General features: G+C 39.5%; 1 protein-coding gene across 1 annotated transcript in view; it reads left to right on the top strand.

The window, feature by feature from the left end:
- Nucleotides 1-859: 859 nt before the first annotated feature.
- LOC137660210 (CLK4-associating serine/arginine rich protein-like) overlaps nt 860-27,067 on the top strand; it is a 77,774-nt gene continuing 51,566 nt past the window's right edge. The window contains 11 exon segments of the mRNA XM_068394924.1: nt 860-1,017; nt 3,486-3,605; nt 4,906-5,003; nt 21,950-22,128; nt 22,505-22,756; nt 23,417-23,592; nt 23,717-23,793; nt 23,999-24,055; nt 24,057-24,335; nt 25,219-25,380; nt 25,952-26,063. Coding sequence (XP_068251025.1) covers nt 3,495-3,605; nt 4,906-5,003; nt 21,950-22,128; nt 22,505-22,756; nt 23,417-23,592; nt 23,717-23,793; nt 23,999-24,055; nt 24,057-24,335; nt 25,219-25,380; nt 25,952-26,063 — 1,503 coding nt within the window. The 5' untranslated portion in view covers nt 860-1,017; nt 3,486-3,494.

Genomic DNA, 27,067 nt, shown 5'->3' with positions numbered 1-27,067 from the left:
TGAAGTGTTAACCGAATTGGTTCAAAATAATTATTCTTCACTAGACTGTCAACTTTCTCAGTGAGATTATCTACTTCGTGTACCCAGATTTCTGACCACGAAGTAGATAATCTATCTATCTATCTATCTATCTATATATATATATATATATATATATATATATATATATATATATATATATATATATATATATATATATATATATGTGTGTGTGTGTGTGTGTGTGTGTGTGTGTGTGCATTGCAGAATATGTTCACATAAACTGTGTTGCTAACACCTCTCTCAAAATAGGGTATTGTTTCTAATCTGGCACTCGAAACTGCACAAAGAAATGACACTTGCCTCTTTTTATTGACTGAACTAGGTTTCTTTTCAACTTGTTTATATTCTTTCATACAAATTTGTTTTTCTCTTAACAGTTAAAGGTTTTTGCAGCTTTAAAGGGTCCGTTGTTATATTTGCCTTTTAATTTCAATAGCTATGTTTTGGGTTATCACCTGGCATATTTATACTGTAGTTTGTAATTAATTTATTCTTAATCTCCCTATAAGTTTTTTTTTAATTCCTACCATAATCTTCATTTATAGAAATTCAAATTATCTTTTAGCTTATATATCTCCAATGACAATTTTTTTTTTCACGTCTTTGTTTAGGAATCTCTTGCCATAACTCACAATTTGTATGTCTATTATATACTATTTAAAGATAATAATCACACCATTTCCATTAATTTACTTATTGAAAATTATCTTCGACCATCACATTCTTATTAGTTTGTTATCACCGTAAGTCACTGCAGTATTACTTATGAGAATCATTACAAAAATCCTATAAAATCCTCTATCACTCTGAGCAGTGGAAATATAGTGTCACTACAAATGGCAGACTCCATTATCACTTTGGTTTAGTGTCATATTTATTACCATTTCACAGTTACAACCAGTTTCTGTGAATGTCCGTAGATAAGATCATGCGCTGATTAGCGTTCAGATATTAAATCCCTGCAAGTAGAGAAAGGTAATTGCTTATTTACAGTTATCCTATTGTTACAATAATGCTGCAGCGAGATTTTTTCTTTAGGCCTCGACTGCATACTGCAATGCCTCCTTTATTCGTAGTTGAATCATCAGTTTTAATAGAAAAAATAGTTTTGACATTTTGATTATTTAATATGGGTTATTTTTAGGTACGTAAATGACTTGCTTTCTTGCAGTAGGCCTCAAAATGTCTGTACCGGTAGGCCTAAGCTGGCAATACCGCGACTGCCGCACTGAGGTGATACGCCCGGTCATATAACCCAGAATGAATGAATAAGTTTCTAATCTATTTATAGGGTTTTTTCCATATATGTAAGGGTAGTTTGTTGAATATATTTGCATGCCGATTTGTTAACCAAATGCGGTTTCTCCCCCACCATAGTAAAGGACACAGCACCCTAGGTTAGGTTAGGTTTTGGGTTGCCACCTCAAGCTGAGGCAGAGCCTTTGTATATCAGCGGTCAGTTCGGTTTTATTGTAGTGTATTACAGGGCAATGTAACCTAAACTTAGCCCATTTAACCTAACCTACAAGCCATGTCTTTACCTACTTACCTAACAGGGGGTTGGCTAATGCCCCCCTGCGACCCCTCTTACACTGCCGTATTCCAAGTTAGCCATATTCATACATACGCCCTGTATTCTTAGTTAGCCTTCATTATGCATACAGCGGACTGCTATCATACATACAGCCCAAATGTATAATAGTAGCATAAGGAGGAAATATAATGTCAAACAGAGGGAGCCTTTGCAGTTTATTGGGACAGACCAAAAACACACTTTACAAACACGAGAACACCGCCTAACTTAGGGTTCCCTACTTAACCTAACCTAGGATCCATATTTTTACCTACCAGTGGAGCATGAGGACCCCCCCCCCCCCCCTTAGACTACCTATTCTTAGTTTACCCTGTCCCAATAAACTACATTAGCCGCAAATTTTCAAATGTCCCATTTCTAGGGCATTCTAAGGACATATTTCATATTTGATGGGGACTGTAAGATCACTTCTCAAGTTGTCAGTGAAGTGAGCTGACAAGTCATTAGAAATTCAAAACTAAATGACAAGCTGTGACATAGACATTGAAATAATATATGTATACTATCAAGTTTATTTTATTCTTTTAGTTTGATGCAAAATAGAATGTAGGATTTATATCTGCTGCTAAACTATAATAGTTATTGGAAAATAACATGGGACCATTTTTAGTGAATTAGTAAAATAGACTTTGAATATCATCTTCCCACTTTTTCCATGAATATATTGTATTGTTCCTTATTGAGAGAATTAAAGTTTTATCCTTCTCGGCGGGTTTCAAAAAGTCAGCACAACTCTGTTCAAGTTTGGAATAGGTGAGCTTGATGGAGTCGGTCCGCTGGCTTTGCATGAAGCTCTCATTATGTAAGACAGTACAGACAACATGTTAATGAGGTCACTTGGTTGGAAGGCAACTACTGTATTGACAATGCATAATTTTGCAGTCCGGGAAGATTGAGTGAAAAATAAGCTTTTGTAAATTTTGAATAATAGATGAGATCATGGTGAGGGGTAGATGGAGATGGTTTGGTCATACTCTTCGCACTCCCCAAGAGAGATTAGTTCACCAAACTCTCAACGGGGCTCCACAAGGTACTAGAAGAGTTGGGAGACCCAAGCCTACATGGCTGAGGACTATGAAGCGTGAAGTAGATGATGCTGAATGGAGAATTATTGATTTAAAAGCTCTAGATAAATGACTGGCGAAATATAACCGAGGCCCTTTGCGTCAATAGATGTAGGAGGAGGAGATGATGATGTTTAGACAACCAAATACAGAACAAATGATGTTCTCTGTTGGTTCTCTATAGAATGCAACTTCTCACTCTAATGCAGAACAAATCTGAATTTTACTTATGGGTGGCAACCCTAGGTCAGGTTAAGGAATGTGTGGTAGTGATGTTTATGGTTACTGGTGAAGTAAATATTTACCTGTAGTACCTGAGAAGTATTTCATATGATGTTGACTATAGGTTACAAATAATTTAATGAGGTTTGAGACAGTTTTTTCTATGTACACATTTTAAATTCAATAATTATAAAGATATTTGACTTTATTTACTTTCTTTCTCATGTGTTCTCTAAGTGGATGCATTTGATGAACCATGGCGTGGAGCTTTTAAATTGTCTGATAATCATGTGGATTGCTAACTCGCTCAGAGGTGCAATGTCATTCCTCTTTAGCGAGAGGAGTTGCTGCTCTAGTTTTTTTCTTTTTTTTATGGTTGCTGAAAGCATCAATCATTGATTCTCCTGAAGAGATAGATATGCTCAATAACAATTCCTTTACTGTACTTTTTTTTTAAATGAATTTCAAAATATTGACTTGGAAAATAATTCCATTCATGGAGACTGACCATAAAAGTAAGACTGGAGTAGATTTTTATTCAACTTTGTTAATTCTATTTCCAGGTCTTCTAGATGCCAGACACAATGTGGCACGAGGCGAGAAAGCAAGAGAGGAAGATACGGGGCATGCTCGTAGATTATAAGCGGCGAGCCGAAAGGAGACGAGAATACTATGAAAAAATTGTAAGTTTTTGGTTGATTGTGTTTCCTTTGGTCAGAAGTACAAGTTCATAACTTTGCCTTGGGAAGGGAGTTGATCAATCGTGTAGAATGTTCTTGTTATGGGAAAATCACCCGTTCACAACCCTCGGTTTTGTTTCCTGGTAAGTTTCATTCTTTTAGAGCTGCTCTTTAGTGCTAAACTAGTAAGCTGAGTGTTGTATGTATGCAGCTAGATTCCATATGATCTGGAATGCCTTTAATTCAGAATATTTTTAAATAATATTTTCCTGTTCTAAATATGGCATATTTTTAATTGTTTCAGAGTATTAATTGAGATTCCTATAACATAGAATGTCAATTTAACTTTCGTTGGAATTCCACATTCATCAGAAGTTCTAGATGTGTTAGATAATTACAGTAACACTTAACTGATTTATTCAAATTAATGATACCTTACGTAAATTTTGTACTGGACAAGACTATGAATGGTTATAAATAACGTAGATGATGTTATTTACATAAACTGTATTGCTTGCTTTATCATACATATTTACAGTACAGTATATACTGTATAGTATGTTTACAACTAAAGAATTTTGTATTAACTGGAACACTATGATGAATTTGATAAAAATTTATTTAGTTTATTTTGTTTACAAATTTAGTATGAATTTTTATAACCAAAATATTCCTTTTCTATTGTTTCAAGAATGTAAAAACTTTTTTATTTCGTATGTTATCAAGAATGGATAAAACTTAAATATGATTAGAAGTACAGTACCACACAGTATTATATGATTGTTATGAAACTTACTATATTTGATTGGATTGATCTTGATTGGTTTGTATTACTATAGTTATAGATGTTAACCCTTTTACCCCCAGGCTATTTGGAAATTTTCAACCCTTAACCCCGAGGGGTTATTTTTTTCCCAGCACAACTTGCAGTATATTTTATTTAAATTGCTCTAACAGGATTAATTTTTGTCATAGAGAGGTCAGGTTGGTCTCATTCTCTTGGAAAATTGGAAAATGCCTGAATTTTCTCAAAAAAGTATCAAAAATATGAAAAAAAAAAAAAATTATAGCATTTTTTTGCAAGGACGTACCGGTACGTCCATGGGGGTAAAGGGATGGCTTTTTGTGAAACGTACCAGTACGTCTTTTGGGGGTAAAAGGGTTAAAAGAGGAGGTTGAACTTAAACATATCTAGAAGAATAGTACTGTGCAGTCCTGTATACAGACTAAAACTTCATCCTTTACAAATTTAATTAGGGATTGATTTTTGTTACTGTCTTTATTATCTAATATATTATTGCAGAAGCAGGATCCAACACAGTTTATTCAGTTACATGGACGGCCAGTCAAGATTCACCTGGATCCAGCTGTTGCCTATGCAGCCGAAGCTCCTGGAAGCATGTAAGTTATTTGGCCATTGTTATCGAGTGCTTTTTAAATATTTAACTTAGCCGGTGAATATATAATAGCTGCAACTCTGCGGCTCGACAGAAAACACACTCAAAAAACTCGCGAGTGATCGCTATGAAGGTTGCGGGTGTGCCCACCAGCGCCAACTGTCGGCCAGATACCACTCTTGTATGTAAACAAAACCTTCAATTCTTCTCTGTCGACGTTGACGACAAGACGTATTCATACTCGCTGTAGAACCTGGAGTTTTCTTAACATATTTGGTGAAGTACTTCATTTTGGTTTGAGCTTTCGCAGTACAGGTGTTTTATCTTCAACTTAAATCTTGAACTCGTTTTTGGATAGATTTAATTTTTGATGACTTTGGATTGTTTTTTGGACTTTCCTTGACTTTTAAATGGCCGACCCTTCCCTCAGTACGGAAGTGTGTTTAGGCTTTTAGCAATTATCTTAGCACGTTATAAATTAATTATAGATTTTCCTCTATATATTTTATATCTCAACCGCCTTTATTAGGCCTCTTCGATTAGCTTTCCATTTATAATAAACATCAAAATAAATTTTAATGATTTGTTTATATGCGACCTTTCCTGAGAGTAGGCGGTCCTAACTTGGAAACCGAAGTTAAACAACTTTGAGCCCTTTCAATCGTAAATAGCTTTTACAGAGCTAATGATTTAAAACTTATTAAATGAATATTTTTTAATAGATATTTTATGAAAGATTTTCTTTGAATAGTCTTCGTACTGTTTCAAAGATGAACTAACGTTTAGTTTATTTATGCTACGCAGTTTGCGCTCTATCGTTACGATAGAGAGAGAGAGTATCACGGTTTCACTTTGCAGAAAGAGTAAATCGATTCTGACGTTTTGTTCATTCTTCTTTCAAAGCTTAAATGTTTTAAATTCTATTTTAAAGGAACTTTTTAATTGAAAAACCTTTCAGTTTTTTCCTTTGGTCAAATAACCTGTTTTTTTGACGAAACGTAAGTGGGCTCTTCTCTTAGGTGCGAAATCGAGAGAGAGAGAGAGAGAGAGAGAGAGAGAGAGAGAGAGAGAGACAGACAGAGACGGAGGGAGAGAGAGGAGAGAAAACGTTCCGATCTTTATCTCGTCCCAAGCGGGTAACGTTGTTCTCGAGTTACTCTCGTCCCTAGTCTCTGTACGGGGAGAAAGGATAAAACGTTTTTAGTTTTTTATTCTCGTCCCAAGGCATGTACGGTGAGAGATTGAAAACGTAGTTTTGAATGAACTAGTGTTTAGTCTCTTCCCCAGCCACTGAATTATTTTTTTTATCTTAAAATATGTTTACTGTTTTTTGCTGGTATTAATGTGCTTACATTATACGACTGATTTCGCAATTACAACCTTTTGATGAGGGTAGAATTGCGTGCTTCAGGTAGAAATCAGTTTTATTCATACCTATGTGAATTGTTAAAAAATTCGATTTCAGTGAAATAAGTGCAAAACAGAAAATCGTAGTGATAAAGTGATATTGCGCAAAGTGTTATCAGTGTTGCGACCGAGGGTTCGTCTGTTCGTGCCTGTCGTTCGCCTAGTCCGGGACCTCTTGCAAGCTCCCAAGCCCAGGGGAGAAGTAATGTCGTACAATTTATGGGTTCGAGAGGCCTTGATCAGCGAACAGACGTTCCCTCTATAGTATCGGGTGTATCTTACCAAGATCACCCCTACCATAAGGCGAGAGAGACGATTTTCTCCTCGTCATCCGAAGGCTTTTTGCATAAGAAACCGTGGAACAAGTTATATATTACTGTTTTACATGTATTTCATTATGTCCTTTCGATACAATATTTGAGGTGTATCTCGAGTAGATAGGGTCAGGAACGAAGTGTGAGGGTGAGAACGGGTGTAAGAAATGAGTTAGCAGCTAGAGTGGATATGAATGTGTTGAGGTGGTTTGGCCATGTTGAGAGAATGGAAAATGGCTGTCTGCTAAAGAAGGTGATGAATGCGAGAGTTGATGGGAGAAGTACAAGAGGAAGGCCAAGGTTTGGGTGGATGGATGGAGTGAAGAAAGCTCTGGGTGATAGGAGGATAGATATGAGAGAGGCAAGAGAGCGTGCTAGAAATAGGAATGAATGGCAAGCGATTGTGACGCAGTTCCGGTAGGCCCTGCTGCTTCCTCCGGTGCCTTAGATGACCGCGGAGGTAGCAGCAGCAAGGGATTCAGCATTATGAAGCTTCATCTGTGGTGGATAATGTGGGAGGGTGGGCTGTGACACCCTAGCAGTACCAGCTGAACTCGGTTGAGTCCCTTGTCAGGCTGGGAGGAACGTAGAGAGTAGAGGTCCCCTTTTTGTTTTGTTTCATTTGTTGATGTCGGCTACCCCCCAAAATTGGGGGGAAGTGCCTTGGTATATGTATGTATGTATGTATGTATGTATAATTTCAGTTTTATTTGTTTGTATCTCAGAATGTTTGTGAGTTGAGGGGCATCTGATAAATCTTTCCATTTAGTAAGTCTGTTAATGCTGCCATAATGATTAGCATGAAAATATCTGTAAATCTTTTCTTCAGGCTATAGTTTTGTATTTGTTGATAAGAAAGGATTGAATAATTTTACTTAATTTGTCCGTGGTCACAGTTAAGTATTTGCCACATCGGCTTCCATTTTGTGATATGGCAAAAACTGCAAGAAAAATTTTCAAAGCAACATTCTTTTATATTAGCAGTTAAAAAAAGAATACCAACAGTAAGCAAAGGTGTCGAAGTATTTGAAATATAATTTTTAAATATTTAACTTAGCCGGTGAATATATAATATCTGCAACTCTGCGGCTCGACAGAAAACACACTCAAAAACTCGCGAGCGATCGCTATGAAGGTTGCGGGTGTGCCCACCAGCGCCACTATCGGCCAGATACCACTCTTGCATGTAAACAAACCCTTCAATTCTTCTCTGTCGACGTTGACGACAAGACGTATCAATACTCGCTGTAGAACCTGGAGTTTTCTCAACATATTTGGTGAAGTACTTCATTTTGGTTTGAGCTTTCGCAGTGCAGGTGTTTTATCTTCATCTTAAATCTTGAACTCGTTTTTGGATAGATTTAATTTTTGATGACAAGAGAGAGAGTATGGACTTTCTTTGACTTTTAAATGGCCGACCCTTCCCTTAGACGGAAGTGTGTTTTAGGCTTTTAGCAATTATCTTATCACGTTATAAATTAATTATAGATTTTCCTCTATATATTTTATATCTCAACCGCCTTTATTAGGCCTCTTCGATTAGCTTTCCATTTATAATAAACATCAAAATAAATTTTAATGATTTGTTTATATGCGACCTTTCCTGAGAGTAGGCAGTCCTAACTTGGAAACCGAAGTTAAACAACGTTGAGCCCTTTTCAATCGTAAATAACTTTTACAGAGCTAATGATTTAAAACTTATTAAATTAAATATTTTTAGTAAATATTTTATGATAGTTTTTTTTTCTTTGAATAGTCTTCGTACTGTTTCAAAGATGAACTAACGTTTAGTTTATTTATGCTACGCAGTTTGCGCTCTATCGTTACGATAGAGAGAGAGAGTATCACGGTTTCACTTTGCAGAAAGAGTGAATCGATTCTGACGTTTTGTTCTTTTTTCTTTCAAAGCTTAAATGTTTTAAAGACTATTTTAAAGGAACTTTTAATTGAAAAACCTTTCAGTTTTTTCCTTTAGTCAAATAACCTGTTTATTGACGAAAGGTAAGTGGGCTCTTCTCTTCGGTGCGAAATCAAGAGAGAGAGAGAGAGAGAGAGATAGAGACGGAGAGAGAGAGAGGAGAGAGAACGTTCCGATCTTTATCTCGTCCCAAGCGAGTAACGTTGTTCTCGAGTTACTCTCGTCCCTAGTCTCTGTACGGGGAGAAAGGATAAAACGTTTTTTAGTTTTTTATTCTCGTCCCAAGGCACTGTACGGTGAGAGATTGAAAACGTAGTTTTGAATGAACTAGTGTTTAGTCTCTTCCCCAGCCACTGATTTTTTTATCTTAAAATATGTTTACTGTTTTTTGCTGGTATTAATGTGCTTACATTATACGATTGATTTCGCAATTACAACCTTTTGATGAGGGTAGAATTGCGTGCTTCAGGTAGAAATCAGTTTTATTCATACCTAATGTGAATTGTTAAAAAATTCGATTTCAGTGAAATAAGTGCAAAACAGAAAATCGTAGTGATAAAGGGATATTGCGCAAAGTGTTATCAGTGTTGCGACCGAGGGTTCTTCTGTTCGTGCCTGTCGTTCGCCTAGTCCGGGACCTCTTGCAAGCTCCCAAGCCCAGGGGAGAAGTAATGTCGTACGACTTATGGGTTCGAGAGGCCTTGATCAGCGAACAGACGTTCCCTCTATGGTATCAGGTGTATCTTAGCAAGATCACCCCTACCATAAGGCGAGAGAGACGATTTTCTCCTCGTCATCCGAAGGCTTTTCGCATAAGAAACCGTGGAACAAGGTTTCGAGGCCCTTTAAGCGAAAGTCAGTCCTTTCAGGACAGGTCCAGCATCCTGGTTTTAACTATTAGGACAGCTCTGACCCTATGCAGTCATCGGAAGACTGCTCGCCGCCTAAACAAAAGCGTAACACAGACTCCGAGAGTCTTTTTGTAGGCAAGGTTTTGCAGTCACAGACGTTACCCTCGTCTCTTACCGCAACCATTCCCGTTGATCCTAAATGGGTTGTACGGCAAGACATGCAGAATAAGCTTGCCTCCCTTATGGAAGACTATTCTGCCGACAAGTCCGTTGAGCCTAGCCGTTTATCTCATCGAGATCCTGGCCTTCAGCCACCCTAACGTTCCTTTGTGCGTCCTGTTGACGTTGGCGTAGCCAAGGCACGTCAGTCAGGTTGTTTAGAACCACACTCGATGCGGTCTCGTGTGGATTTTCAGCCACATTTGGACGTTAGGCCACTTGCTGATGCTCCTGTTGACGTTCAGGACGTTCGCCAACAATCGGAGTTGACTTGTTTTGACGCTGAGCGTCAACCTCCGCATTCTAGAGTTGTTTTGACTGCTCAGTCTAGGCGGTCAAAGCAGTCTCGAGTGGACGCTGTGCGTCCTCACACACCTGTTGTTGTTGACAGTTCACAGACTGTCAAGCAGTTACATGACGTTGCGTCCTGGTCCGCTACTAATGCACCAGTGCGTGTGGACTCTGCTTGTAAAGCATTGCCACCACGGTAGGTCTCTCCCTTGCTTGAGACTCGGCTATTGTCGGACAAGGTTCCTTCAGATGAGGAAGTTGCTGTTCCCCCTCCTACTGATATTCCCTTGAGGACTCTGTCTGATGGAGAGGAGCCTAAAGCTGCTTAGCCCTCTATGGACTTTAAATAAATCATGCTGATTTTTAAGGATCTTTGTCCGGATCTTTTTGTAACTGCTGCTCCTCGTTCGCCTAAACGTCAGAGCTTACACTAGGCCTAGCTACTTCGAAGCCGTTGTTTTATAAGCTAGTGCTCTCTCGCTCTTCTAAGAGAGCTTTACGTTTGCTAGGCGACTGGTTTATCACCAGGAGGAGTTTGGGGGAGACAGCCTTTGCTTTCCCTTCTTTTAAGCTGGCTTATAGAGCGAGAGTCTGATATGACACGAGAGAAGTTCTCGGCTTGGGAGTTCCTGCCTCTGCCCAGATAGACTTCTCAAACCTCATAGACTCTCCCTGGCGCCTGGCCATGAGACGCTCCAAGATTTTACAGGTCGACTTCAGAGCTATTTTCGAGCCTTTGAAGTTTTGCTGTACAATTATGTCATGCATAAACAATGCTTTCAGGGATGGCTCCAATGATCTGACAGCCACGTTCTCTGCAGGAACAAGTCCCTCAGGGATGGCTCCAATGATTTGGCAGCCATGTTCACTGCAGGAGTACGTAAGAGGCAAGTGCGCTCAATGTGTTCATTGTCAAGACAAACTTCACGATGAAGTCTACCAGGCTGTCTTGACAGCATTTATGGAAGGCGACTGGATGGTCTCTCTCGACCTTCAGGAGGCATACTTCCACATTCCTATACACCCGGATTCCCAACCGTTTCTGAGGTTTGTTTACAGGAATGTGGGGTACCAGTTTCGAGCCCTGTGCTTTGGCCTCAGTCCTGCGCCTCTCGTGTTTACGAGGCTCATGAGGAATGTGGCAAAATCCCTCCATCTATCGGGGATCCGAGCCTCCCTGTACTTGGACGACTGGCTTCTCAGAGCATCGTCCAGTCTTCGCTGTCTGCAGGATCTACATTGGACGTTGAGTCTGGCCAGGGAGTTGGGACTTTGGGTCAACCTAAAAGTCCCAACTGATCCCATCCCAGATTATTCTATATTTGGGGATGGAGATTCGCAGTCAAGCCCTGCTCGAAGTCCAACTAATGCTGAAACGAAACGTTTATTCAGTCAGGAGTTGGAACAGTCTCGTAGGGACTCTCTCATTCCTGGAGCAGTTTGTCTCACTAGGGAGACTACACCTTCTGCCTCTCCGGTTCCATCTAGCCTCTCACTGGAACTAGGACAAGACATTAGAGACGGTATCATTCCCAGTCTCCGAACCAGTAAAGGCATGCCTGAAAGGGTGGGACAGCAATATCAGTCTGCGAGAGGGACTATCCCTAGCAGTCAAGAACCCAAACCACTTGTTGTCCTCAGACGCGTCGGATTTGGGTTGGGGTGCGACCCTGGACGGTCGGGAATGCTCGGGTCTGTGGACCTCAAGTCAGAAGAGCATGCACATCAACGGCAAGGAGCTATTAGCAGTCCACTTGGCCTTGATGATATTAGAAAGCTTCTTCGAAACTAAGTGGTAGAGGTCAACTCAGACAACACCACAACTTTGGCGTACATCTCCAAGCAAGGAGGCACACACTCCTTCACGCTGCTCGAGATCGCAAGGGACCTTCTCTTATGGTCAAGAATTCGAGGCATCTCCCTGTTGACGAGATTCATCCAGGGGGACTTGAACGTCTTGGCAGACTCTCTCAGTCGGAGGGGTCAGGTGATACCCACGGAATGGACCCTCCACAAGGACGTGGGCAAGAGTCTTTGGGCTACTTGGGGTCAACCCACCATAGACCTCTTTGCCTCCTCGTTGACCAAAAGGTTACCAATCTATTGCTCTCCAGTCCTAGATACAGAAGCAATCTACATAGACGCGTTTCTACTGGATTGGTCTTTTCTGGACTTGTATGCATTCCCACCATTCAAGATAGTCAACAAGGTACTGCAGAAGTTCGCCTTTCACGAAGGGACAAGGTTGACGTTGGTTGCTACCCTCTGGCCCGCGAGAGAGTGGTGCACCGAGGTACTTCAATGGCTGGTAGACTTTCCAAGAAGTCTTCCTCTAACGGTAGATCTCTTACGTCAGCCCCACGTAAAGAATGTCCATCAAAGCCTCCCCGCTCTTCGTCTGACTTCCTTCAGACTATCGAAAGACTCTCAAGAGCTAGAGGCTTTTCGAAGGAGGCAGCCAGTGCGATTGCAAGAGCTAGGAGAGCTTCTACCCTTAGAGTATACCAGTCGAAGTGGGAAGGCTTTCGAGACTGGTGCAAGTCAGCATCTGTGTCCTCGTCCAGTACCTCTGTAGCCCAAATCGCAGATTTTCTTTTACATCTGAGAAAGGTTCACTCCCTTTCAGCTCCCACGATTAAGGGCTACAGGAGCATGTTGGCTTTGGTCTTTCGACATAGAGGCTTAGATCTTTCCAACAATAAAGATCTCCAAGATCTCCTTAAGTCTTTCGAGACCTCTAAGGAACGTCGTTTGGCAACTCCTGGATGGAACTTAGACGTGGTCCTAAGGTTCCTCATGTCAGACAGGTTTGAGCCATTACATTCAGCCTCCCTGAAGGATCTCACCCTCAAGACACTTTTCCTAGTGTGCTTGGCTTCGGCTAAAAGGGTCAGTGAACTTCATGCCTTCAGTAAGAACATCGGCTTTTCTACAGAAAAAAGCCACTTGTTCACTTCAACTTGGTTTCCTGGCCAAAAAATGAACTGCCTTCTCGTCCTTGGCCTAAATCTTTTGATATTCCTTGCTTATCAGAGATCGTAGGCAACGAACTGGAAAGAGTATTATGTCCTGTTAGAGCTCTTAAGTTCGATTTAGCTCGTACTAAGTCATTACGAGGTAAATCTGAGGCATTATGGTGCTCAGTTAAGAAACCTTCATTGCCTATGTCAAAGAATGCTTTGTCATATTTTATCAGATTTTTTTAATACGAGAAGCTCATTCTCACTTGAATGAGAAAGACCGATGTTTGCTTAAGGTTAAGACGCACGAAGTTAGAGATATAGCAACCTCCGTGGCCTTCAAGCAAAATAAATCTCTGCAAAGTATTATGGACGCGACTTTTTGGAGAAGCAAGTCAGTGTTCGCGTCATTTTACTTAAAAGATGTCCAGACTCTTTACGAGGACTGCTACACACTGGGTCCATTCGTTGCAGCGAGTGCAGTAGTGGGTGAGGGTTCTACCACTACATTACCCTAATTCCAATATCCTTTTTAATCTGTCTCTTGAAATGTTTTTAATATTGTTTTTTTGGGTTGTACGGAAGGGTAAGAAGCCTTTCGCATCCTGGTTGATTTGGCGGGTGGTCAAAGTCATTTCTTGAGAGCGCCCAGATTAAGGGTTTGATGAGGTCCTGTTGTATGGGTTGCAGCCCTTGATACTTCAGCTCCTGGGAGTCTTTCAGCATCCTAAGAGGATTGCTGGGCTTCGTGAGGAAGACAGACTTATAAGGCAGAGTAATCGTCTAAGTCAACTTCCTTACCAGGTACCTATATATTTTGGTTTTGTTATATTGATAACTGTCAAAAACTCTTAGCTTATACGCTGTAAACTTAATTAACTCTGGTCTCTACCCACCGCCTTGGGTGTGAATCAGCTATTATATATTCACCGGCTAAGTTAAATATTTAAAAATGATATTTTAATTAAAAAATAAATTTTTGAATATACTTACCCGGTGAATATATAAATTAAAGGCCCTCCCTTCCTCCCCAATAGAGACGCAGCGGAACGAGAAGAATTGAAGGGTTTGTTTACATGCAAGAGTGGTATCTGGCCGATAGTGGCGCTGGTGGGCACACCCGCAACCTTCATAGCGATCGCTCGCGAGTTTTTGAGTGTGTTTTCTGTCGAGCCGCAGAGTTGCAGCTATTATATATTCACCGGGTAAGTATATTCAAAAATGTATTTTATAATTAAAATATCATGATTAAGTTATTTTTAATAGGTTAATCAATAGTTGATAACACAGAATACTATAAGCTAGTGTAATTACTCATTTATTTTTATGTATTTCTGTGTTGTTTTAGTTGGTTGCATCCATTTGATGACCAGAAAATAGAATTCTAAAATCCATTTTCTTTCATACTATACATTTTCTTTTTAAGGCAATATGTGGCACAAGTTTTATCACAAATTTAGGTCTGGTTTTGATGTCAATGCAAACCTTTTGTCCTTTAAAATAGGGAAAATGTTTACAGCAGGAGCTCGAATGGCTGTTGAGTTTGGTAACAGGGTAGTTAACAACAGCTGATGGATGTGAGTAAGGAGCCCCACCCCTCATCTGTCAGAAGCTCTGCACTTTTGTTTTTGCCTGCAATGAGTATGGACTGGCTGTTCTTCCCTTACCGAATCATCTTCCTTTTTCTACAGGAAGTGAAGGCTGGCTGTTGCTTGTAATCATGGATGTGAAACAAGAAATTTTTACTTGTCTTGGAAAGTGTGGATGTTGCAGCTGGTTTTTTGGCTAAACAATCTGTAGATCCACATTTTCTCTTGAGTTTCTTGAAGAGGGCATGCTTGTTCGTAATCATTCCTGGGTGCCAAGTGTAGGTCTTTGCTTCCTGTTTTGTAGCAGGTGTGTTGTCTGCAGTGATGATGCCAGTGGTGAATGTGTGTTTGATGGATAGGGTTCTAATTATGTGGGGGTTACTGGGGATTGATCTGTATGCCATACAGGTAAACAGGAAGTTCCCCATGTTTTGCCCTACTGGGCTGAGTTCGAAGTCACTTTTCCTCCCTTCAGCCTGATCTATCATCTAATCAACCAAGTGTTGATTATGCCAGGACTCAAAAGGACTCTGGACTCTCCCAGATGGTCACATGCTGAGTGGTATCTCCAACTGTATCATCCACTCCTGAGGTACCACCAATCCTTTAAGTCACTGGAATGTCATGGTTGGAGTCTTCCAGCATCTCTGAGCAAAAGGTTTTTGCGAGGTGCTTCCAGAGATGTCTGGTTGCATACATTAGTCTTGTACATTTGTCTACCATAAAAAGGGAGCCACATTCAACATTTGTCCTAGAAGGGATACTTCTCAGATTGCAGTGTCTTTAGTGCAGATCGCGGATTTCTTCGTCTTCCTTTGTCAAGAGAAGTTCCTCTTAGTTGCTGCTGTCAAGGCTACCACTCTGCCTTGAGAGCGGACTTTTGACTGAATGGTATAGACCTCTCCTCCTCCTAGGAGTTGTGTATACTTTTGAGGAGCTTCAGTCTTGCTCACACCAGGCCCTCTGTATGTAACACAAGCCTCTTTGTCAATGCTTTTGCAAATACCCATTTAAGTCCTTGAGTTCTGACTCTCAAGACTGTGTTTTACTGCATTACCATTGGTAAAGGAAATAGGTGGGGAGCACTGTCTCTCTGCATTAGCCTCCCATGCGAAGGTGTGGAAAGAGGTCTCCCTAAGTTTTGTGCTAGGTACATGGCCAAAACTAGAACCTGTCGGGGCACAGCTGCAGGTTCAAGTCCTCTATTCTCTCTCTACTGAAATGTTGGAAGGTAATCAAGTGGAGATGCTTTTGTATCCTCTGATGGCTCTTTGGCACTATCTAATAAAGGCACGACACCTCAGACCAGAGTGTCACCTACTCTTCCTTAGCACCATCAGGACTAGGAAAGAGGTGTAAAGGAACACAGTCTCTTTCTGACTTCATGAGATGATATGTTAAACATACGTCTCAACTGCTGAGAGGGTCAAAATGACAGCTAGTGCCTGAGCTTGCGAAATCAGGTGTACAGGCCCCTCCCATACCTTCAATAGGAACCTTTCAGCTGGCCAGATGTTGATGGTTGGGGTGTGTAATGCCAGACCATCTTCATAGCCCTAAATATTTGAGAGTACAGTATACTAAAAGTCCCTTGTTACCTTTGGGCTATGTACTTTAGTGGCTGCTCATGTAGATGTATAGCAAGCTGAGCTTGTCTATAGTAACGTATAGATGTAAGTCTGGAATGAAGGTAAAATGAATGGATCTTCTCCTTTATTCTATCTGCCCCTCTCTAGGGGACAATGTGGCGGGATGTTGCAAGGACAACCCCCACACCCTGAATCACACTTACTGACAATGGTCTCCACAAAACAAACTTTCCCCTTACGTAATCTACAACCAGACTCTTGGACAAAAGGACAAAACAAAACAAAACATAACCTTAAAACTATAATTCTTAAAACTTAAAATAAATCATAAACCATCCACATTCAAAATAAATACTTTAAACCAATCAAAACTTAACACCTTAAACTAATCAAAACTTAACACTAAAGATAAATACCATTCAAATAAACGCAAAAAATCCTAACAAACTTAAATTATACCACACACCAACACCAAAAATAAATATATATATGAATTTCTTGTATAAATATTATGGTACACCAACACGGTCGCCACACACAAGCCGGACTGTCTTTACGGCACACAACTTTGTGTTCAGCAGTTCATTGGGTGGCAATTCGCCACAACTACTTCCCTGATTGGGGTCGTGGTTATTATTAGCACCACCATCATCATCATCATCATCATCAATCGGAAGTAAACGGGCCGGTCATCAACAATCGTCAATCCAAAGAGCAGTCTTAATACCAAAATCAATCACAGGCCAGGTCGTCAACAGTTGAGCAATCAAATGAGCAGTACAAACAAAATCTTAATACAGGCCAGGTCATCAACAATACATCCACTTTCAAAATTCGGTCTCTCCAAAGGAGGAATCGCAGCCTGCCAAAATAAAAAAGAAAAACACTTACGAACACTTCTAGCTAACTGAACTATCGCACTATAATCAAAGATAAATAATAAATTGTTCCTATCATTCACAATCACGACAAGCAAAGATAAACAAAACTGTACTTACTTTGAAAATCAAAAAACACTTCCACGCTGGTCGAAAAAATATATATATAATCCAGCTCTCACACAACTGCCTTATGCTGCAGTCAAATAAAAAAGCATTCGCTCCGAAACATTCACCACTGTCGTAACCTAACTAAAACATGTAAACAAACAATCTCATTTATACCAACAGTCTTCCTCACCACAAACGATCGTTACACTAACTACTTTCGCTCGCTAACACAATATCTCTCTCTCTCTCTCTCTCTCTCTCTCTCTCTCTCTCTCACACACACACACACACAGGATTTGGCAAAACAAAATAAAAATAAAGCAAAAATAAATCCTCCACATTCCTCCCCCCTTACTTTGCCAAATCCTTCTCACACAACACTTACATTATTTTTTTCCATAACCCAGTCGCAGTCGGGAACGGGACCTCTACTCCGAGTAACTGGGCCTCCATATACTCTCTCATTCACTTCTTCCTTATCACAATCATTAGCTACATTAACACTATTCCTATCTAAATCCCTATCATCTAATATATCATGTACAATCATATCTACCTCGTTCTCATCTGGCCCTATAATTACACTCATTTCTGTAAACAGTTCATCCATTTCATCAAAAACATTCTCAACTTTAGTAAAAGATTCATTCATACTACTAATCATTCTCCTATCTCTCACTCTCGCATTCGTCATCCTTTCTTTTACATCACCTAAGGAAAAGCCACACACACTATAGGTATCATTCATACTCAGCCATGATTCATCTGTATTAACACATTTATCTTCCATACACACTTGCACATTTACACCCTTGTCATACTTATTTCTATTCTCACTTTTACTTATAAAATTTCCCCTTCTTTCATCTTTACTTAAAGCTTTCAAACGCTTCTTTTTCCTATATTCAACTAACACTAATTGTTTATTTTCCAGCCCTAACTTTTCATGCATACTAGATTCATACTTGCTCATTTCCAACCAATTACTCATCCCATTCTCACAAACATTAATCCTATTCCTTCCACACACACAGGAGGACTCACCCAGCTGAATCCTCTTACACTCTAGTTTCCCGAACATCCTGGCTGATTGACTCCCTTCTTCCTACATACCCTAGCTACATGCCCATCTGCACCACATTCAGTACACTTACTCCGCGGCTCCTTGCACATTCTAGCATAATGACCATCCTTACCACAATTACCACAAATCACATTCATACGATTACTCCGACATCCACTCGCTATGTGCCCTGTCATACCACACCGATAACATTTTACCCCTTTCTCTTTCGTGCACTCGCTAATTCTATGCCCTACCTCACCACATCCAAAACAAGCACCAAGAGCCCATCTACATTCATTCTTCTTATGTCCTACTTTCCCACATCTATAACACTTCTCTTCACGGATACAACTACCTGACCTATCTTGCGGCGCACTAGCACTCCTATCCCTCCAAACCTGATTCCCTTGCCTAAACCCTTCATTTGTCCTTACAGGTATTCCCACATTACTCGCCCTAACACTCCTATCTACTACATTATCAGCTACCCTCATTGGTCCTCTCAAAATTGCGTCCTTATAACTACCAAATTCTATTACACTTTCTTCCATTCCAGTTCTTACACTCACAGATTTACTTTCTTTCATGCACCTATCTAACTCATAATCCTCAACTATCTCTAGTATATCATCCCATGTCAATCTCTCTTGCGTCCACCTCATTTTCTCTTTGCGTTTCAAATTAATAAATTCACACACATTCTCAGGTACTGTTGCCAAAAACTTCCTCATTAACTCCTTATTCTCATTTATACCTTCATCCCCATACTTCTTCCTAGCTAAAGTTTCCAACCTACATACGTACATTGATATAGCTTCTCCTGCATTCATCCTTGCCTCATCAAAATCATTCTTACGCTTATACTTAACACTCCCTTTCATACGTTTTACCTGCTCAATTATTCTCGTTTTCACACTTTCATAATCAACGTCCCCTACACTCATTATCACTCCATACATCGTCAACAAATACCCAGTCAAATATTCTCCTAACTCCCTAGCCCAAACTCTTTTACTATCACCATACTTATCCTGACAATACCTCTCATACTCCTTGAAAAAATCATTTACATCCCTACTGCTATGCTCATTGAACCTTTCACACCGAGGTACCTCTCTCATAAACACAGTCTTACACACATCACGTTCATTCTCACTGCTATCATCACTGTCTACTCCCTTGTTACCTTCTTCCTCATTCGAATATAATGAATCCACTTCCACACTTAAATTCCTATCCTTAACCATTCCCTTCTTACCCTTTTTCTTACTTACCACTTTCACCCATTCACGATCGTCCTTGCTATCAGCCTGATACTTTTTCTTCTCTTTCTTCACATCACTTTTACCTTTCCTTTCATCTTTCCTCTCCCCTTTCTGTTCATCCTTACTATGCCTAATTCCCTTATCTTCAATATCACCATCACTATTACTACTATCACTATCACTTCCTTTCCCATTATCACCTACCTTAACCTTCTCTTTCACTACCAACCCATTACCCGAAGCTGAGGACACTCCTCCGACTGCACCTTCACCCATTATAGTTTTCATCATCCCCATGACTTGCCCCATCATATCTTCCATTCGTTTCTCCATTCGTTCTTCATTCTCTCGCATCCTCATCTCAACACATTCTTCCACTCTCTCTACTGTCCCCTTTAACTCCCTAAGCTCCTTCTGCATCGCCGCATTCTCCCAGTTCAACCTCTCATTCTCTATTAGCAACCTCTCCTCACGCTCCTTACTCAGCCGCAATTCCTCCTTCAGTAACTTGTTCTGCTCTTCCATTTTTCATCAACCTTAATCCTAAATTCTTAACCTAATTCCGTCCTTCGTCCAACAGTCCAGCTTCTATCCCACCTCAGCAGTCCCTGTTCGGGCGCCAAAATAATGTGGCGGGATGTTGCAAGGACAACCCCCACACCCTGAATCACACTTACTGACAATGGTCTCCACAAAACAAACTTTCCCCTTACGTAATCTACAACCAGACTCTTGGACAAAAGGACAAAACAAAACAAAACATAACCTTAAAACTATAATTCTTAAAACTTAAAATAAATCATAAACCATCCACATTCAAAATAAATACTTTAAACCAATCAAAACTTAACACCTTAAACTAATCAAAACTTAACACTAAAGATAAATACCATTCAAATAAACGCAAAAAATCCTAACAAACTTAAATTATACCACACACCAACACCAAAAATAAATATATATATGAATTTCTTGTATAAATATTATGGTACACCAACACGGTCGCCACACACAAGCCGGACTGTCTTTACGGCACACAACTTTGTGTTCAGCAGTTCATTGGGTGGCAATTCGCCACAACTACTTCCCTGATTGGGGTCGTGGTTATTATTAGCACCACCATCATCATCATCATCATCATCAATCGGAAGTAAACGGGCCGGTCATCAACAATCGTCAATCCAAAGAGCAGTCTTAATACCAAAATCAATCACAGGCCAGGTCGTCAACAGTTGAGCAATCAAATGAGCAGTACAAACAAAATCTTAATACAGGCCAGGTCATCAACAATACATCCACTTTCAAAATTCGGTCTCTCCAAAGGAGGAATCGCAGCCTGCCAAAATAAAAAAGAAAAACACTTACGAACACTTCTAGCTAACTGAACTATCGCACTATAATCAAAGATAAATAATAAATTGTTCCTATCATTCACAATCACGACAAGCAAAGATAAACAAAACTGTACTTACTTTGAAAATCAAAAAACACTTCCACGCTGGTCGAAAAAATATATATATAATCCAGCTCTCACACAACTGCCTTATGCTGCAGTCAAATAAAAAAGCATTCGCTCCGAAACATTCACCACTGTCGTAACCTAACTAAAACACGTAAACAAACAATCTCATTTATACCAACAGTCTTCCTCACCACAAACGATCGTTACACTAACTACTTTCGCTCGCTAACACAATATCTCTCTCTCTCTCTCTCTCTCTCTCTCTCTCTCTCTCTCTCACACACACACACACACACAGGATTTGGCAAAACAAAATAAAAATAAAGCAAAAATAAATCCTCCACCACAAAACAGTCAAAGTGTTATTCACTGGATCTGATATAATGCTGATAAGCTACATTTCTGAGCTCCATTTGTTATAATGTAGATGGAGGATGGTGGGATATATACCAACCTGTTGATCGTCATATGCCAGATATATTATTCCGATCTGCTATCTCCTTCGGGGTAATGGATTCATCCTTAAGCCCTCTCCTTTGCTCCCATATGAGACCATGCTGATTAACACTTCCAGGGAAGAAAAAGACCTGGTGATATTGGTTTTAGGGGGACTTTTGACCCACCAATCAGGGTTTCTCTCCATTTTGAATGACAAAAGTTTTGTTTACACTTAGAAACAAATAACTTTTTGGAATAATTTGTATTTTTTGTAGCTATACATACCAGAGTCCTTTAAGGTTGAACTTCCCACTTTGACTACTAATCTCAGTCCTGAGCCAAAGGTAAAAAGTGAAGAGCTTCTGACAGGCTGTGGGGCCCGTGGCTCCTCACCAGTACTCGCCACCTGTCATTAACTACCTTGTTGATTAATTTAACATCGGGTCCAACTCCCCCTGAAAACATATTTCGTATCAGTTTTGTATAGCTAAGAAAAATCTCAATTACTTTTTTGATTTTATATTTTACGATGCAATTTAATTTATTAGTGAGTCTATTACCCTTTTTAAATCCATGAACTTTCTCTCTTAAGGATGCCTTGGCGAGGCGATGCAGATTCCATGATAGACCGTTTTGATGTTAGGGCTCATTTGGATGACTTGCCACCAACTTCCATCACCTCACCTAAACTTACTCCAGAGGAGGATTGGGAGGAGCGCCAAGCAAATTATGAACGCTATAGGATTCTCATTCAAAATGATTTTCTTGGGAGTAAGTAGATGTTTTTTACTGTTTTTAATGAGGATAATATCTTCTGCATTTCATTCTTCCATGTCAAATTGTATTTATAAAAGGCTGTGTAAGTACTGCAATTTTGTTTTAAGGTGTTCTTCAGGAAATTTGCTTGAAATATTACCTTGACTTTAATTCCTATCAATTAGCTCGTAGACAAAGGTTCATTATTTAAAGAAATTGTTTATAAAAGGCTGCTTTAAGTACTTTAATCTCATTTCAAATTTCTTTTAAGATGTTTTTCTGGGAATTGCTTAAAATATTACCTTGATTTTGATTCCCAGAGATTAGCGTGTAGTTAAAGGTTTGTTATTTGTAGGTATCGCCTTCTTAAATGTGACAATTTATGTTTCAGTTAAAGAAGAGAAGTTCCTGCATCAGATTCGACTGGAAGAGCAATTTGGCCCGATAGTTAATAAAGCAATTGAAGAAGAGAAAAAAGCATTGGCACCCAAAAAAGCTGCAATTGCATTCACATATACGGAAGAACTGGAGGAAGAGAATGAGGAAAGGCCTGGCTCGGCCAATGCTGATCCTTTGGTAGATGGTGCGGAGGAAGTTGTCGCCGAAGGATCAGATGATGATAGCGACAGTGATATTGATTTAGGCGAGTTATACCAAGCAGTGGTTCTCTTGATTTATTTTCTATTATTTATATCTGTAAATTGGGCTTCATAACTTGGATTAGCTCCTTGTATTATGTATAATTTTTATGTTTCAATTATATTTTTTTTAAGGGAGCTGAGCGAATGTTTTGGGGAAAAAATGTTTATCATAGTCTGCAATATTGGTTTTAGTATCTAAATTTCAGCAGTACAGTTTCATATTTATGAATAAAAGGTATACTAAAATGAAGAATAATGCACACTAGAAATATTTTTAATCATTGATAATTCTTGAGCAGTAAAGATAAGACTATTATAATGTGTTAGAATAGTTAATTTATTACAGTGTAAAGTATGATATGTATCGCACTGTAAACAAATCACCTTATGAGTGCTGGAGACAGTGGAGTAAACCTACCGTGTCATCTTTCTTTATCCCCATCGCCAGGGGCATATTTGTTGTAAAAGTGAAAATGATGACTGGATTTTTCTACTAAATTTTTGGCTACTTTTGTTGCATTTAGATTTAATCAATGATGTCATTTGTAGAGGATATTTTATGTATTTTTCAGAAGTAATTCAAATAATACTATCATGATAATTGTTTTTTTCAGAAGTAATTCTAATAATATGATGATAAATGGATTTTATTCTTTCTACAGATTTAACAGTGGATGTGATGTCGCTCTCCAACACACAACAGCAGGAGATGAATCTTTCAGGAGTAGAATACGGCCTCAACCAAGAGGATTTTATGTCGCTCATAAGTCGTGATCTTCAGGAAGCTGAGGAATTGAGGGTAGCAAAGGAACATGAAGATGAAAAGGCTATGTATTCAGTCAGTATCGGGTGGATTTATTGTTCAGTGAAGTTTGGACACAGTGACTGTTTTTACAGTTTAACCTTTTTGTTACCTTTTGATGTTTTTGGAACTCTTTTAATAATGCTATCTAATGTTCCAGGGTCGCAAATCACGGAAGGAAAGGCGTGCTTTGAAAAAGAAACATATGGATCGGAAATTTAGTCCTCCAAGGTATGCTAGAATTGACAGATCTAGAACATAATTCAATATTATGTGAATTATGTTTGAAGATGTGTTGTGGACTCATTCAGTTGAATAAGATTATATTTTTGTCTTACTAGTGTGTCATTATATACGTACTAGGTTATGTATTTAAATTTCATTACTGTTACAGTGCAATAATACACTTTAATTTTTGGGAATGTGTTTTCTTTTCAGTTATCGCTAGGGCGAGCCCCACTTACGCACCCTATCGAAGGTCATCGTCTCGTTCTAAAACACTTCCCCAACACCACCGCTGCTGGTACCATAAAATTTATCACTAGCTTTGGTGGGGAATCTGATGGGGCCGGAACAGATGACGAAGGAGTTACAGGTGTCATTATATTACCCAAGGAACAGCGATCAGCTCGCGATCGGCGCAAGAATCGCTGGGATCAAAAGTCGAGAGAGAGCATGAATCAGCGCTCTGGCAGCTCCGGTCCTAGCGGCAGTCACGGAACATCTTCAGGCCATTCCTCTTCCTCTTCAAAGAAACGCCGCCACGTGTCTCGAAGCCGGTCGGTATCTCCCCCAGGCGGTGGCTAAATCCCCCTGGCGTGGCTCCCTCTTTTGTCTCTTCAGCCAAATACACAGACTTTAAGTCTTCCTGACTACTGGTCATGAACAGCGCTAGTCTAATGTGCCAGGATATTTCAGCCATTTGTTTTATCTTGGCTGTTATGTAACTAATTTTGAAAAAGCTAAAGTAACTTAATTTAATGTGGCAATAAGGATGTCTATTTGAACTTGCCAAGAACAATCAGACTGGTTAAAGCTATCCACAGCAAGCATTTCTCATGAGTGGTAAAAGCGTGATACGTTGAGTCGTTAGGTTAGTTTCTTGGTCAGTCATATCTTGTGAAGTTATAAAAGCATGTGAATTAGAATTTTTTTTATTGTAAAATCTTGTGCTTGATGAGTGAGAACTGGGAAAATATTATGATGGATTTAGCCCATGAATCATCCCAGCAATGTTATGATGGTAAGTTGGGAGGGGATGACATAATGGACTTTTGTTGTGATTTCTTCGGCTAGCATAATGGATGTTTAGATAAATCATTGTCATAATCATATGCCAAGTTTTTGTAGATTCTCTCTAATGGCTCTTGCGAAAGCATATATTAAAGAAGATGAGGGCATTTTATTTAGCATGTAAATTCATCAGGTGACTTGCTATAATTTTATAAGGTAGATAGGGATGTAATTTATAGCGCTTCCACTTCAAAAATAGGTTAATACAACTGAATCTTTAGGTGTTTGCGATAAAGTGTATGTTCGTGACTGATACATTTTTCTTTCTTAATTTAGTACAGGGTTTACTAACATTTATTCATGCTATGTCAATGACCAAAGGTTTCATATTTATTATTAATTTGTTTTCCTAAATCTTTTATACCGCAGATCAAGGTCACGAAGCGGTTCCACCAATTTGTCCCGTCGTCGACAGAGATCCCGATATTCCCGTTCTCGCTCTCGTCACTCCAGGTCCAGGTCTCGCACCCGCCGATCCCGTCGAACTAGGTCTTGCAGTAGGTCTCGTTCACGATCAAGATCTCGGGAAAGGTAAGGAGATCTTTGTTAGTTTGAGCCATTGGACTTGCATATTCAAGAAAGTAAGGAGCATGAAATTTTTGTAATTTTATGGTCATTATTTTAGGGAAATAAGGAACATGTTATTTATGTAATTATATTTATAGTTGGTTTCCAAAGTCGTTGCTTGAATTCATCACAGCAGATGAACTTGGCTATTCTATGGTTTGTTTGAATACTTCATTAACGACAAACTGGGTGTAGGGAAGAGAGGATCCCCTTACAACGAATAGTTATTGAGAGATGTGATGTTCACAGGTTAGAAAATAGGTTGAGTACTCAAAAGATTAAAATGATTAACTCATGAAAAGCAGCAAGGAGCATTTAGTCAAATAAGTGATAAGTATGTAAGTACTAAGACAAAGAATAACTCTAGAATTTGAGCAAAACATATACAATACATAAGACTTGGAGTTGAGGGAGCCCTTTTACATCTAACCCAACAAAGGAAAAATATGACTAAGACGTTTATGATGACGATGGTGTGGATGTTAAGCCTGATACTGTCTCGTTATCGGTTGTTCCTCATTTCTTGCTTCTGCAGGCATGGTGTCAGCTGGAGGAGGCATGCGGGAGTATCTCACAGGAGGTCGTATAGCCGTTCTAGATCCAATTCAAGAGCAAAAAGTGTAAATAAGAAGAGTCCCTCTCCCAAAGTAAGTACATGTATCTGCATTCAAAGGGTAGCCGCATGTTACATCTGAGATTATCGATTAGTTTTTTGTGAATGCTGTGTACAATCAAGTGTGTTAAGACTAAACTTACAGAAGGTCCTCAATTTACAAACTTGAAAGTTGTAAGAAGCTTTTTAAGTCAAATTTTGTTAAATTTTGTCCTAGTGTAAGCTTAAGATCTGAGTCTCATGCCTATGATTTACAGCTACAAATGTCAATAAATAGTTGGGTTTCATATGAAATAAATTTCTGGTTATTACAAATGTTGGTTTGCTTACTGTATTAAATGATATGATATTGTACTGTTACAATATTTATTTATTTTGGAATTGTACTTGTATCTCCAAATGTTTGAAAGTTGGGGAACGTCTTTATAATGAATATTACCAGGTACTTGTATATTTAACTTTTGTTCCGGCGCAAATACAAACCCTCCGCTATTTATAGGGATATCACTTACGGCGTAGTTGAAAGACAAACCATGATCATTTCTAGTGAGGGATAACTACCCCTTCCGCTAGTTAGCACGTCGGGGTCAGGTAGTCGAGCTACTCCACTCACTCACACCTCTCGGCTGAGTAACCTCATTATGTTTTGGCTAGGGAGAGGACGGATATGCTGATTTTCTCTCCCGTAAAGTTCTGTTTATTTTATTCCTTTAATTTACATATATATATTTGTTCCAACACGAAGTACTTACTTCGAACTACTTTCTTAGGAGTATCTGGGATCTCCTTCCCATCCGACCAGAGTTTTGTGTAGTTTACCCTAAACCCATTTTCTATGAGGGGTAACCTCAGGCGGAGTGATACGCGCCCTGAGGCTAACCCCTGGTCAGAGAGCATGCTTGCTCAGGTCTCGACCTTCAGTAAGTTCTCTGGTCACGTCGCGATATCATCTCGCCGCTCTCCTAATCCCAGTGTGACTGTGTGTGTCCCCGACCCCTTTGTGTCTCACGCGGTACCCATGTGGTCCCTTTGTGCTTT

This window comes from Palaemon carinicauda, chromosome 20 (genome assembly GCF_036898095.1).
Source record: "Palaemon carinicauda isolate YSFRI2023 chromosome 20, ASM3689809v2, whole genome shotgun sequence".
Classification (NCBI taxonomy): domain Eukaryota; kingdom Metazoa; phylum Arthropoda; class Malacostraca; order Decapoda; family Palaemonidae; genus Palaemon; species Palaemon carinicauda.
This window is presented reverse-complemented; position numbering and strand designations above follow the sequence as displayed.